The sequence below is a fragment of the Anabrus simplex genome, chromosome 3 (genome assembly GCF_040414725.1).
Source record: "Anabrus simplex isolate iqAnaSimp1 chromosome 3, ASM4041472v1, whole genome shotgun sequence".
NCBI lineage: Eukaryota > Metazoa > Arthropoda > Insecta > Orthoptera > Tettigoniidae > Anabrus > Anabrus simplex.
Genome location: NC_090267.1, coordinates 381,981,562 through 381,997,995, shown reverse-complemented (window position 1 = coordinate 381,997,995; position 16,434 = coordinate 381,981,562). Strand labels below are relative to the sequence as shown.

The window sequence follows — 16,434 nt, the reverse complement described above, 5'->3', positions numbered from 1 at the left end:
GGTCGCTTGGTAGGCCAAGGCCCTTCAAGGGCTGTAGTGCCATGGTTTTTTTATTAATATTTTCCCTTTTTTAATTCTGCATTAGTCACTTTGGGAGTGGCGACCCGATCGTACTAATAGCCTATATATGATTCATTTCATTACATCCCTGACCCGGTCAGAGACTGGAAAACAGGTTGTAGGTTTTCATTTAATTCTGCATTACAGAGTATAAGCCACATTGTTTTTAAAGTTAATTAATTACTTGTGGTTGTACATATTTGTCCGCGTTTTTGGCTTCTTTAGGAACCACTCACTTAAAAATATATGCACATATATATACTACTTATCTGATGGTAATGAGACTTTTATATGTTATTGCCACGTGTATTGCTCAAGTTAGAATTTTTTTAACCACCCCAAAAGAAGTTCTTATCATTTTTCTACAGCAGCTTTTCTCAACCCAGGATAAACGTAGAACAAGAAACTTGGGCTTGTTTTGAAACACTCAGTCGTTATCAGAAACTACAACCACTGCAACCGTAAAGAGTGATACTGAATTTTTGAAGAGTAATATTGATGAGAAGTTTTGTGTGTGTGATTTTTTTTATTTTTTTTTCTGGACCGTGCGATTAACAGCAGACGTGGTGGTGAAATCGAGTACAGGGTTGCCGCATTCATTAGTAAACACAGGGGTTCTGTATGAGTTGCGCCGAGTAAAAGTTGCGCAGGGTAAAATTTGCGCCGTGGAGATTCCCCGCCGGGAGTAGAAGTGGTTTGACAGCTGTCTTCAACATCTGCTACCTGCGCTGCACCGCAGGGGGTTATTTCCAAGATCAAGGAATGTCTGTGAATATCTGTAGTACTGAGATTTTGAAATTAATATATTAAAAAAATATTATTCACTCTATTTTTTTTTTTTGCTGGTTGTTTTACGTCGCACCGACACAGATAGGTCTTACGGCGACGATGGGACAGGAAAGGGCTAGGAGTGGGAAGGAAGCTGCCGTGGCCTTAATTAAGGTACAGCCCCAACATTTGCCTGGTGTAAAAATGGGAAACCACTGAAAACCATTTTCAGGGCTGCCGACAGTGGGGTTCGAACCTACTATCTTCCGAATACTGGATACTGGCCGCACTTAAGCGACTGCAGCTATCGAGCTCGATATTCACTCTATCAATGTTGGTTTCTTGCACATTTAGAAAACCTGCATCGTATTTATATCAGTGGGTGAAATGTGTATAACTACGTAATTTGACTTAATTTATAAACCAAGTGTGAAAACATGGAATCAGTCTTTCAGTCTTATGAAGAATATCCACAGCCTGTTTGTAGCTAACTGACAGGGTCAGGAATAGAATGAATGAAGAATGAAATACCGCTAAAGAAAGAAAATACTGCCGAATGCGAGATCTGGCGTGCTTTTGCGGACAAAGATTAATGGATGGCAACTGAAATGTAGCGAATTTGTTGAATAAAGAAATGACCAGTGAAAACAGAAAAAAACTGTCTCACCCTACGTTTCCCCGATATGCATGAACCATAGCTAATACCAAAGAAAGGAAATTGTGTGCCCTGGGGAGGCCTATCGCATTCCCCTGGGTATAAAAGATTAATAAATGACAAATGAAATTGTTTCAAACAGTGATGCTGATATAAATATGAAGTAATCAGAAATAATATTTTGAACGTCAGCTTTGTCCAGCATAAACGCTATCTAAAGTGATCGTGGATTTAACCCCCGGAGCAGTGATGGGAAAGCCTGCGTTCCATCAGCGTCATGAAGAAGCTTTTTTAATCTTAACAATAACTGAAATTTACAGTTCTCCGTCGCAAATGTTCATTCTATCAGCGTAGTTTCATTCCCTGTGGAATTCCCAAACAAGACCTCTAGTTCCTAGAATGATTAATGACCACGGCGCAAGTTTTACTGATTTTAACACAGCGCAACTTTACTCGGCGCAACTCATACGACACCAACACAGCGCTCAACAAACACAACTTTTTGGTTACTTTCAACTTTTTATTTGATTTCCTCGTACAAATTCCAATTCCCATCACCTTTTCTCATAAGGTCTTCGGGCGTTCGATTGCAGGTTTAAAAATTATTGGATTCCTAATTTATAAATGTCACACTGTACAGTTTTTACAAGGGTTATTTACATATCTTTACAATATTTAATTCTGTCAATAGTCTTCGTCTGAAAAATCGCTATGTTCCCACGAATCGGAAATGTTGTCATTCATGTTGAGTCTGCCTCGAAATGCGAAATGTTAAGGCCCGCTCCCACCTAGTGGAATGGAATCAAATTGATCCGAACAGAATTTGTTTTTAACATGCGTTTATACGGGATATAGAGATGGCGATCTCCACGAGTCGAATTGAACGAACCGAACGAAATAGGATTTTCTGCCAAGAATATTTTTCGACTAGCTTAGCGGAATCGAACAGAATTATCAAAATTCGTGCAACTTCGTAGACGGTCGGGTCGAGATCTTTCGGGCGACCATTTGGCAGCAAATGTGCGTCAGCTTCAGCTGGAAAGTAAGCTGGTTCTTGGTATGGTCGGAAACGTTCTGTTTTGTGATAGTTTATTCTACTTACTAATACTAGACACAGTAAAACTTATCAGTTCAGTTCAAAAATATAATCTCTACAACAAGACCCACGAGCATTACTCCAATAACAACGTTAAATTAATGCCTGGGAGGAAATAAGCAAGGCTATGAAAAACCAAAATTATAAGAATGTTCAATTTCGTGGTAGTCGATATCTAATTTATTTCATAATTATTGTTGACTTTTTCACAAAATCATGTTATGTTTGAGTCCAAATACAGTATATCAATACGATAATTGACATCACATCTCACATGGGACGTAGGCCTATACGTATTTAAGTGTTTATTATATTTACAGTGAACGATTTCGTAAGTGGCATTCCCCAGGTTTCAAACTACCCATATAAGGAAAAATTCACTCTTTTAATATATAGCCTATATATATATTAAGAGTTTTGTCTGTACATTGCTCAGAATTTAAAGAGAATGGTATTTCTGTATCGGTCATGTCCACAGTAACAAGGAAATGCAATTTTTACTCTTCTGTAATTTCTGTCTGTCTGTATGTATGTACATGCATCACGAGAAAACGGCTGGAGGGATTTTCATGAAAATCGGTATATAAAGTAGGGAATGAGCCACTACAGTCTAAGCTGTAAATAATTTTATTCACGCCGAGTGAAATGGTAGTTTAGGGGACGGCCTAAAATTAAATTCTCAAATATTTATGTTATTATTGGTCCTATCAATAAATACTACATAACTAAAGTTCTACAGAATTAAATTTCCGATCATTTATGTCTTATACATTTTTACCGCACCGGCCTTGATAACAGAGATATTCATGAATTTTTATTGCTAAGTCCACATCAACGCCGAGCCACGAGAAAATTGGTAAAGAGAATTTAATGAAAATCGGTATATAGAGTCGGGGAATAAGATACTACAGTCTAAGCTATAAACAATTTTATTCACCTTGGATGAAACGGTAGTTCAGGGGAAGGTAAATAATAATTTAAATTTAAAGGCCTGTGTTGTTGGTCCTATCGAACAGTACTACATAACAAAAGTTATAGAGAAAACAATTTCCGATCATTTATGTTGTATTCAGTTTTACCGTACCGACTATGAAAAGAGTGGTATTTCAGAGTCGTACGTTTATCCTCTTTTTGCGGTAGTTGAAAAAAATTATAACTTGAGTATTATTTTACGAATACATGTGGCTATAACATATAAAAATGTCATTACCATCCGACAAGTAGTTTTCCATGTATATATTTTTAAGTGAGCGGTTCCTAGAGAAGAAGCCAAAAAAACCGGACAATATTTTCTACAACCACAAATAAGAAATAATTAACGAACTTCAAAACCAATTTGTCTTATACGCTACTTAAACTCGATTGTCCATAATAAAAATCCGACAGTAGGCTACTTTGTACGCATTCTTCAAACTGCGTTTCATGTGCATTTGCTTTTTTGTATTCTGTTGGCTTTAATTTAGCTATTCCTTTCGATAGGAAGCGTCAGTATAGTTTTTCAGTCTTCCAGTATACAGTGGTGAAAATATTTACTGCACCGCCTTTTATAATTAGCACTTTTTGTTATAATAATTGAATAACTGAGTTAAATTGGCCTGATTTCTCTCTATTTCTATCAGAAATGAATATACGCAATAAATTTTGCCAATGTTATTATATTCCTAATTTTTGTTTCTGTTAAAAAGGTATTTTTGAAATAATTGAACACTTTCTTAAAAAATGGTTGTAAGTGAATATGTCAGCTATTCTGTTTGCTCTTCTTAAATATGAATACCGGTACTAATGTTGAAAGAAACACTGCATATTAATGTTGTACTATAACACTGATCGATTTTAGTGTTTTTAAATACACAATTGCCTCATACGAATGCACTGTAGCCATTTGATTGTTTGTTTGCGCCTCAATACCCGCTTAGCATCGTGAAGGTATTGAACGAATTAACTTTTTAATATACTCCTCATTCAGTTCATGAAACTACACACTCACAAGGTCTCCCAACAGTTCCCGTTTATTCCGTGGCTTCTTTTTGGTGATAGCATTTCCCGCAACCTTCCAACAGTTCGCAATAGGATTGAGATCAGGGCTATTTCCAGGGCACTCGAACTCCATTTTATGTAAGGAAGGATTTTATCTGAAGTGTAGAAATACGTGATAAGTAACCATGAACGTCATCTGCTTCGTGCTTGGTACAAATATTAATCATACGACTCACCTTCAAAACCCAGTGAGAAGGAGCGGAATCATCCTGAAAAGTGCAACTGGAAACATCTCCAAACTGGTCTCTTATTGTTGGCATAAGCTTTCTTTCAAAGATGCTTATGTAGGCATCCGCGTTGACAGTGCCAATTGTGACGACCTACTTCGTGACTGGAAATGCACCCCCACAGACCATCTGTCCTTGTGGGTGTTTAGACTGTATGTGTTATACATGATGGCATAAATTCTTCACCTTTCCTTCGATGCTCGAACACTTTTCCATCTGAGCCATTCCGATTAAATTTGGACTCGTCTGAAAAGATTAGTCTATTTCCACAACTCTGCTGTCCATGTCGCATGTGCTTTTGCCCATTTTAGCACCTGTCGTCGCATTGTCTCGGTCAATAAAGGCTTCTTTCTTCGACGGGCTGAAAGTCCAGCTTCCAGTAGTCTATTTCTTACAGTTTTACTGGTTGTTGAGATGTCGCACGTTTCTTCCCAGTCTCGCTTTAGTTCAGTTGATGGCAGACGACGGTCGCTGAGCGAAAGCCTTTTCAATACCCTGTCCTGTTTGGTAGTAGACTTCCCTTTTCGGTTACGTGCCAGCAGCGACCGTGCCGGGTGCGACCACGCTAATATCGTGCCGCTGGTGACCGAGTTGGCCATCCTCAAAGATGTTTTTTCTTGGTTTTCCATTTTCATTTCCAGCCAAATGCCGGGGTGGTACCTTTCTGAAGGCCACGACCACTTCCTTCCCGTTCCTAGTCTGTACAATTACACCCACAGAGGACACCCTCACGCAGTAGTACACGCAGCTTACTCCCATGGGGTTTATCGGGAAATGGAGCTACAGATCTGGTGAGCCGAACATGTCCTCGGACACTCCCAGCACTGGAAGTCATGCGCTAAAAAATACAATTTGAAAGCGCTCAAAGCAATCATGGGAAATGGTAGCAATTACACAGATATTTTGAAGTTTCGTGAGATCAAGTTACATAATCAAACCACATTCCAGTATATACAGCATGGAAAATAAACTGAGAGCAGCACGATGCCCTAATTTTCAGGTCTCTTGCTAACACCGTTACGTTAAGACTTGGGAGAAAGCAGAGCTGCTCGACTAAGCGGTATGTTGCGAGCTGTTGGAGGAGAGATAACGTAGAATGACATTAGTAGACGAACAAGTTTGAGTGGTGCTTTTAAAAGTAGGAAAGATCACCATATGCAGATGGAATTCAAGAGGACGAACTGAGGCAAATATTCGTTTATAAGATAGGGAGTTAGGGAATGGAATAATTCACCAAGGGAAATGTTCGATTAATTTCAAAATTCTCTGAAATTATTTAAGAAAAGACTTGGTAAATAACCGACAGGCAATCTGCCATTTCGGCTGACTGACTGACTGATTGATTGACAGATTAGTCGCATGCGGCACTGTCTATTTCTCTCGTAGCATTCTTCAGTTACCTGGCACATACTGAAAATCAGATACTGACAGCCCCTCTGTGGTCTGAAACCACACTGGTTTTCATCCAACTTCCTCTCAACCACTGATCACACCCTCCCTTCCAAGGCGCCATTGAACAATTTGCCTGGTATACTGAACAATGAGATACCTCGATAGTTGTTGCAGTCCATCCTCTTCCCTTGCTTGTAGATAGGTGCAATTATTGCTTTTGCCCAATCAGAAGGTACCTTACTAACACTCCATGCAAATCTTATAAAGCTATCAAGCCATTTCATCCCTGCCTTCCCACTATACTTCACCATTTCAGGTCTAATTTCACTATTCCTGCTGCATTATGACCATGGAGTTTATTTACCATCCTTTCCACTTCCTCTAGCGTAATTTCACCAACGTCATTGTCCACCTACCCTTGAGCTTGGTCGTTCGCGACGTCACCAGGAAGATTTCTTTACGTCAAAATATTCCTTCCACGTCTTCAGTGATTCCCTGAGTTCACCTGTTTTACCCAAAACACTATTCATTTCCTTTTTCCCCTCCCTTCCTAAGATTTTTTTATTACTGTCCAGAAAGGTTTCCCTGCTGCTTGATCTAGCCTTTCCAAATTATTACCAAACTTTTCCTACGACCTTTTCTTGGATACAACAACTATTTGTTTCGCTCTGTTTCTGTCCTCTATTTACAACTCCCTGTCTTCATCAGTCCTTGTTTGGAGCTGTTCCTGATGCGCCTTCTTTTTACGTTTATATGCTGCACTCACTTCATCATTCCACCAAGACTTTCGTTTTTCCCACTCTTAAAACACAGTTGTTCCGAGGCATTCCCTTGCTGTTTCTACTACAGCATATCTGTATACCACACATTCATTTTCCATATCCTGAACCTGCTTACTGTCCACTATGTGGGGAACTTTTCACTGATCATATCTATGTGCTTCGATCTAATTTTCTCGTCCTGGTGATTTTCTCTTATTTGTCTGCAGACAGATTTCACTCTCTCTATCCTAGGCCTAGAGATAGTTCATTACAGATCAGACAGGTCTGTATTATCAAAAAATTCCCTGTACACCTGCACATTCCGAACATATTTCCTGAATTCAAAGCCAGTTATGATATAGCCTGTTATGGACCTGGTTACCCTACACTGCTATGTATAGCAATGAATAGCCTTATGCTTGAAGAATATATTCGTACTTGCTAATCCCATACTATCACGGAAGTTCAGCAAACGCTTCCCATTCCTATTAGCTTCCGTATCTTCCCCACATTTACCAATCACTCTTTAGTATCCTTCAGTCCGATTTCCAACTCTCGCATTGAAATCGCCCATTAGCATTATCCTATCCTTGCTGTTGACCCTGACTACGATGTCATTCAATGCTTCAAAGAACTTGTCAAATTCGTCGTCATCTGCACCCTTACATACTGAGTTCACTGAGACAGTTCTCATCCTAATTCCTCCAACTGTCAAATCTACCCACATCATTTGCTCATTTACTGGCCTAACATAAACTATTTTGCGTGCAGTAGTATTCCTGATGAAGAGACCTACCCCACACTTTTCCCTTTCCTTTTTAACACCCGCCAAGTATTCTTTATGATCTCATATCTCTTCCTTGTTATCTCCCCTTAACCGAATGCCATTAACTCTTAACACATCCAAATGATCCTCTTTGCTGACTTTGCCGGTTCTACTTTCTTTCTTACTTAAGTCCCATTAATACTAATACCTCCCCATCGAATTCCATTTCGTTCGCAAGTTGTTTCCAAGGAATCCCTCGTATTTCAAATGAGTGGGACTCTGTTATTCCCAGAGGTCCGAGGCTTGCTTAAAACGTTCTGAGCGTGCTCTGTGAAGCAGGTTGCTACCCTTACTTGCACATGAGGATCTTTCCTCTAACGGTTTAGGAACCACCGGTGGGTTTTTATAGTCTTAGCCACTTCAGAACAAGGAGGGACATGACTTAGAATATGTCCGAGATGCCCACTCCCATTCCATAGCAACTGGTATCCCAACTCTCAGGACCACTTTCTAGGCCACTTAGCCGTTGCCAATGCCAGTGGTTCACGAACTAGGACGTGATTACAGTAACTCAGACCACGAATATAGAAAAAAAAAAAACAACTGCAATTGTTTGTAAAATTTGATGAATCGCCGTTCAAACCGGTTTCAATATCACCGAAGCTGTCTTTACGATACTCTTAAAGGAATGTAGGAATAAAGCTGTTCTCAGACAATATCAACGCCACCTTTATTATTATTATTATTATTATTATTATTATTATTATTATTATTATTATTATTATTATTATTATTATTATATAGCCTATAATTCGCTGGGGCCATCAAGGACCTCGTTAAGTCTTGTTGCATTTGACACTGAACTTGGCCTTCTTTAGAGCCCAAATTTCCCTCATTCTTTGTGAATGGGCCTGCTTACGCTCCTCTGTCCAAGGGGCACCGTGTCTTCTCTTCGGTTGCTCGTCTCGGTTTAGCCCGTTCGTCAATATTTTCTTGCGGAAGAGATCTCTGTTAAGGGCGTCTTCAGCTGAGATATGTAGCATTTGCAGGTCTTCTTTGGTATTTCTAAACCAGGGAATTGTGGTTTTGGGGTTTGAATAAAAAAAGTGAAAGATTTCTTTAGTTAACTTTCTTCCGTCCATTCTTTTCAGATGACCGTAAAATCGTGCCCGTCTTTTTCTGATTGTGTCGGTAATTTTTTCTATTTTGCTGTAGACTTCCTTGTTGGATCTCTTTTGATGGATTCCATTTCTGTACTTTGATCCCAAGTTTCCTCTCACAATTTTGCGTTCTCTTTTCTCCAGTTCTTCAAGGAGTCCTTTGTTGGCATATTATTATTATTATTATTATTATTATTATTATTATTATTATTATTATTATTATTATTGAGTACAAGTATAAAGTGGCAATCCAGTATGTGCCGATTTATGGTTTCGATCACTTGAAGGAATTAGAACGGTGACGGTCGAAGAAGTACAGAGAAATGTTTAAGAAACCTTTGGACAAGGAATAACCTTTTCAGTCTGATGAACACGAATATAATACAACACTATAAAATACCTGTAAAAATGACAAATTATTTTATAGTGTTCTAAGACTTCGTGTATGACCGAGTGAAAGGCTTAAAAGTTTCTTTACCGAAGAAAAATATTTTTTTTCATTCTTAACAATTTATATCATAAACAAGTCACATAGTGTCTGCATATCTAACCGAATGAATGTCGTTTGTATAGTCAACAATCACTAAAATCATTCTTTGGTATTATTACAGGTTTAAGTTATAATGCCCCGACGAAGGAGAGTCCCGAATCCCGTCATAGACTCGTTACGTATCAACGGAACCAAACTGGAACTTGCAGTGGAGGAGTTAAGGAAAAGCTTGGCTGTCTTCTGTCGAGAAATGAAGTATTTCCCTCTAGAGTATGCTGTTACTCTTCATGAAAAATTCTTTCGCCAAGTGCGAGAGGCTGATGACCGGCTTCTGGACATGGAGAAGGCATTTGGAGCATATTTCGACCAACTGACGCTAGAGGGAGTCCCTGCAATCCTTGGGGGTTTGTCGCGGCGTAATCAGGCTGCTTTCATTAACGCCATATCAGAAGTGATTGAACTCATGGCAAGGGTTTTGGCCAAAATACTCAATGTCTGTGATCCCTTAGTTGAGAGGAGTCGAGTCATGATCCACCAAATGATGGCTGCAGCTCGGAATTCGTAAGTAGTGTTCCACATTATGGTTAACATGTCACTTTCTTTTATTGGGATTGCCACATTTGTACATTATTCCTTAAGTCAAGTACAGTAGAGACAATACGCGACACTTCCGGATTTAGCCTTGTTAAAATGGGAGACAATTCGCATGTGGCGCTCTTAGTGGCGTGACCTGAAAATTAGCGCTAAATTCAAATATCAATGGAATGCATATGCGGAATGGATAAATAAATTATGTCTAGAAAGAAAGTGTTATTAAGATATTAACTTCAAAGCTGCTAAAGCAATTCTGGATAAATAAATGAAAATTTATTTAACAGGTTATTATTTAAAGACTGAAATTAGACATATAACCAAGATGTGAAATGGACTGCTGTGAAAGGGTTTGATCTTTCATTTATGCATTTTTTGCTATGGGCTTTACGTCGCACCGACACAGATAGGTCTTATGGCGACGATGGGATAGGAAAGGTCTAGGAGTTGGAAGGAAGCGGCCGTGGCCTTAATTAAGGTACAGCCCCAGCATTTGCCTGGTGTGAAATTGGTAAATAAACGTTTCAGGAACAGTTGCACCGCAGTGAAAACCTACCCTGGTGCAGATGTCAACTCAGATCACACACCACTTGTTGGAGTTTTCAAAGTCAAAATGAAGAAAGTGAAGAGGAAGAACAGGCAAAACTACAATTTGAGGAAAATCAAAGACCCAATAATCAAAGAGAACATGCAAGTAGAACTTAACTTGAAGATTATCACAGAGGAAAACATCACCAGCAATAATGTCAAATTAGAATTAACTAAAGTACAAAACGCCGTTCAGCAAATAAAAGAGAAGTACATGAAACCAGAGGAGAAAAAGAGAAAGTCATGGATGACAGATGAAATACTGAACCTAATGGAGAAAAGAAGAGTCAATAAAGGAAAACCTGCAGAATACAGAAAGATAAATGCAGACATCAGAAGAAAGATCAGGGAGGCAAAAGAAAAAGAAAAAGTGGAGCAATGTGAGGAGATTGAGTTATATCAAAGTAGGTATGACAGCTTCAATGTACACAGGAAAGTAAGAGAAGTAACAGAGAAATACAGGAATGGCACTGGTGGAAAGTTAATAGATGAAGCCGGGAACTTGATGGTGGATTTAGAAGACAAGAAAAAGATCTGGAAAAGATATATAGAAGATTTATTTTATGACACTAGATGTGCTTTTACACAAAATACAAATGAAATAAGTGGCACAGATATATTAGAAGAAGAAGTTCAAACAGCCATCAATCAGATGAAGGACGGAAAGGCAGTGGGACCAGATAAAGTAGAAGCAGAGTTCTTAAAAATGATGGATGAACATCATGTAAAATGGTTGACCAAAATTTTCAATCGAATTTATGTATCCGGGAATATTCCATCGGAATGGCTCAAATCAGAGTTCATCACCTTGCCAAAAAAGCAAAACGCAAACCAATGTGGAGATTACCGCACAATAAGCTTGATGAGTCATCTCTTGAAAGTGTTCTTGAGAGTGATACACAGAAGAATATACAGACTGTGTGAAGATCAGATAGCCCCTAATCAATTTGGGTTTATTAAAGCAGTAGGTACGAGAGAAGCCTTGTTCAGTGTGCAGGTCCTCTTTCAGAGATGTAGAGATGTAAATAAGAATGTATTTGCTTGTTTAATAGACTACCAGAAAGCCTTTGACTGTGTAAAACATGAAAAATTGATGGATATTTTGAGAAATATTGGAATGGAGGAAAGAGATCAGCGAATCATCAAGACGCTGTACTGGAATCAAACAGCGGTGTTGCGTGTTGAAGGAGAACACACCGAAGCAGTCAAATTCCTGAGAGGAGTGAGGCAAGGATGTATCTTGTCACCTATACTATTTAATTTGTATTCAGAATACATATTTAGAGAAGCCTTGGAAGATATAGAAGAAGGAATTTTGATAAATGGAGTGAGATTAAACAACATCCGGTATGCTGATGATACAATTGTATTTGCTGATACTATCCAAGTGCTACAATCACTAATGGATAGAATTGTATAAGAGTCAGCAGCCAATACGAGCTTGAAATAAACACCGCAAAGACAAAACTCATGGTTATAAGTAAGGAAAATATTTCCGGAGTAAACTTGGTTATAAATCAAGAGTATAGAAAGGGTAAAACAATATACATACCTTGGAACCATAATAAATGAAGACTGGGATTGCTCACAAGAAGTCAAGGTACGCATTGGAAAAGCAAGAAGTGTGTTCCAGAAAATGAGTAATGTGTTTAAAAGCCACAATCTAACTTTAGGGACTAAAATCAGATTTCTGCACTGTTATGTATTTTCTGTTCTTTTATATGGTGTAGAGACATGGACCTTAAATAAAAACACAGAGAAGAAGCTGAAGGCCTTTGAAACATGGCTTTATAGGCGGATCCTGAGAATATCTTGGACCCAGAGAATTACAAACGTGGAAGTAATGAGAAGGATGAACACACCACCTCAGTTGATCAAGATAGTGAAATGCCGAAAGCTGCAGTATCTGGGACATATAATGCGCAACACAGATAGATACAACCTACTCCAAAAAATACTCCAGGGGAAAATCAACAGCAAAAGAGGTCCTGGAAGAAGAAGAAGAATATCTTGGCTTGACAATCTTAGAGGCTGGTGCAATATGTCATCAGTTGAACTGTTCCGCTCTGCCACAAACAAGACGAAAATAGCCATCATGATCGCCAACATCCGAAACGGATAGGCACCGAAAGAAGAAGAAAATGGGAAACCACGGAAAACCATCTTCAGGGCTGCCGATAGTGGGATTCGAACCTACTATCTCCCGGACGCCAGCTCACAGCCGCGCGCCTCTACGCGCACGGCCAACTCGCCCGGTCATTACTTTTTTAGCTTTAGTATTCCTACCTGAACTTTCACGGCTAGATTTGTCCTTTTTCTCTCCTTACACACATGATTCAATGAATTTATACTTAAGAGCTGGATAATTTTCCTTTTAACTTGAAGCCTACTAATAGAAAGAAAATCTATAAATTTACCCTCAAGAACATTCAAAATTTCCCTATAAGCAATACTTGCCAATACATTAGGGTAAAGCAAACTTGCATCGTCATATTGTTTCAAAAAAATATGTACATTTCTCTTAAATCACCCATATTTCCTTCAGCGCTTGACAACGCATTACGGCATTCCAAATGGGGGTAACTTGGAGCACAACCAGCCACACACATGTACATTTTCTTGAATTAAATCAAAACCCACAGATCACACTTACAACAACACATCGGTATTGAAGGTTAACTGCTGCGGATTATATTTTAAACCAGTTGAAATATGGATCGCGCAGGTCAGAAATGTTGGAAGTACTATACAAATCTCTTTGTAACTGCAAGAATATCTATGCAAACGCATAGATTTTATTGTCACGAGGGAAACGGAAGAAAGACCGCGAATCCTTCTGCACTTCACATTCATTGCAACCAAACAGCATATATCTTTTCACTCATATTGAGAGGAGATATAAAGGAATGGCACACGGTACTATTTACTTATGTCAACTTAATGCAAACGTATAAATAACGCCAAAAACTTCACAAACAAATACACATGCTCTTATGACATAATCAGTAACTCCCAGGTCACTCTGTTAGACATAGCTCTAATCGCTGTCTCTCGATATCTCGCAGTGTCGCGTATTGTCTCTACTGTATTTGCTTAAGTCACACGTATTTCTAACTACGTTACGTTACACATTTTTATTTTCCACGTAAGACTTTCTTCCGTTTTTAACCCATTAACTGAACGTGCAGTTCACAAATATTTTTTAAATATACGTTCAGAATCTGACCACATTATTAGACTCGAACACAACTTTCTTTTAACATTTATTTCATTAACGGCTCACATTCTTGTTCGTAATAGCATAATTTTGCATTGTTGTGCATGCATATTATTAGCAATCATGCTACAGTAAATTTTGAACATAATCCCGCTTTAAAATCCTACATTATAAAATCAGGTATCTTCGAGTAATTTTAGGGGATGGTGATTTTCATTTTTCATTATCTTTAAACTGCCCTTTGATATGTCTTGAAAAAGCAATAAAATTGGAAATTTATACCAACTGCTATATAAATGCGAGACAATTATTTCTTCAAATAAATCTCATTGTACTTCTTCTTCTTCTTCTTCTTCTTCTTCTTCTTCTGAAACCGAACAGTTCGTGCACCCTTCTTGGCTGTTAACCTCAGATACTGAAGACTTTGCCCCAGCAACTCTATAATGTATTTGAGGTTGTGCCAATATTTTGGATGTTGAAAGATATATATTATCAGTAAAATACAGTTTCATTGTAAGTGATAAGGAAACGTGAATGACAGAACAAAATGTAATGTGTTCTTTTATTTCCTTCATTGATCGATTTATTTATTTATTTATTTATTTATTTATTTATTTATTTATTTATTTATTTATTTATTTATTTATTTATTTATTTATTTATTTAACGTTTAATTAACTAATGTATTTATTTATTTATTGCATTTGGTCTCCGGAGAGGCCTGATTTGACTTCCAAACCTGCACGTCTGAGTAGGCCTAGGTGGTGGTGGTGGTGGTGAGGAAGGGAGAGGGTAAAACCCGCTGTCGGCACATAGCCTACTTTTGTCGAAAAACACCAAGGGGTCTTAAATTCTCCAGGGGAGGCACTTAAACAAGGACCTCTCTGCTGATAGGCTCTATCCATAGCAAGCACGCTACGGTGGCTCTCAAGCCCGACCAAGCCACGTGCAGATTAAGCAACACCGCCTCAAAAAGCTCATTTGAATTCTCCCACGAAGCGATCACATTGGCTAACTTCAGCAGCTGATAAAATGACAACGGCGCGAGATATGGACGTAATTGTTTCGAATTACCTGTTAGTATGACCGACGCTCATATACTCGGTTCACGTTGTGTCCGACCACCCTGTATATACAATATATATTATTGTTATTAATGGGGAACAGGGTGGTGTAGCGGCTTACCTGCTTGCCTGTCATCCCGGTGACCGTGGTTTGATTCCCGGTGTCAAGAAGGGCATTCAATCTTAAATCCCCGGTCACAACTCTTTTCTGCCTCAGTGCGTGTAGAGATTCTGAGCAAGCGGGATATGCTGCGTAGATGAGTACCATGATGATGATGATAGTTAATATTATTTGGCATCCAGCAACAGTCGATTTTTATTGCTGGTATAATCGCAATGTACTTGTATTTTGGGGGTACAAAGGTTAAAAAAAAAAAAAAAAACCATATGGACGTTGGCGGTACGCCAACCAGAAAGTTTGAATACCTCTGATGCACGTTCACCGGATGTACAAAGGTATCGTATGGGACTCTATAGAAATCTCCGACAACTAAATGGACTTTGTGCGTAGCAAAGTCAGCAATCCCTTACATAAAAAAATTAAAAAAACCCACTCGTGATCTAGGTGAAGGGAGCGAAGTCTTGTCTGCAATACCTGAAAATAGAGCCATCTAGATTAAGCTATCGATGATCGTGAGGTACTGACTGAGCTCAGGAATAGGGTATAGAAGATAGGGTGAGAACTACCACATAAGGGTAATGGTGCAATCCTTTACAAAGAGTATACACCTGCAAATAAGCGGATCTGGCATCATGATCTATCCAGCTCTGAATGGAAATATGCTCACAAAATGACGTGCAATATGGCTGCAGGGGTTACAGTGTGAGGTGTGGCGAGTAGAGCCAGGACGGTACCCGCCGTCGGCTTTACTATAACGAGATCGAAACCCTACTTCATGTGTCCGGTTTCTGCCTATCTAGTGAAGCCCTACGGAATATCCATCGCACCGTCTGCTTGTCTTGTATTCAGAATGCTGGATACGTCACCTATGAGAAAGTAAAAGGAACCTCTATGTATTATTATTATTATTATTATTATTATTATTATTATTATTATTATTATTATTATCATTATTATTATTATTATTATTATTATTATTATTCTGAGCTCGCATTCGGGAGATAGTGGATTCGAATCCCACCTTCGGCAGCCCTAAAGATGGTTTCCCGTGGTTTCCTATTTTTACACCAGGTAAATGCCACGACCGCTTCCTTCCCATTTCTAGCCCTTTCCCATCCTTGGCGTCGCCGAAATCCTTCAATGTTTTAGTGAGACGTTAAGCTGTTAACAATAATAAAATCAACTAGTGCATTTATTATTTATTCACTGTAGAGTGTACAAAACACACTAAAAACCCTTTTCTATTACTATTAAAATACATAATTCTATTAATATCTTTTCGGTGTGAGACTTGGGCCTCTTTAGCTGCACCTAGACGGCTGATCCGTGGTGTGTTAGTAGTGCAAGTCGCATTTCGTCACTGACGGATCTCAGTTTTAATATTAGCCAATGTGGAGAACCCCAGTTCGCACAAATACGTAGTTGAAAATGGCAATAACAT

General features: G+C 38.7%; 1 protein-coding gene across 1 annotated transcript in view; it reads left to right on the top strand.

Moving 5' to 3' along the window:
• Window positions 1-16,434, top strand: part of LOC137499035 (uncharacterized) — a 74,735-nt gene that overhangs the window by 37,210 nt on the left and 21,091 nt on the right. The window contains exon 2 of the mRNA XM_068227077.1: window positions 9,534-9,973. Coding sequence (XP_068083178.1) covers window positions 9,546-9,973 — 428 coding nt within the window. The 5' untranslated portion in view covers window positions 9,534-9,545. The remainder of the gene's footprint in view (window positions 1-9,533; window positions 9,974-16,434) is intronic.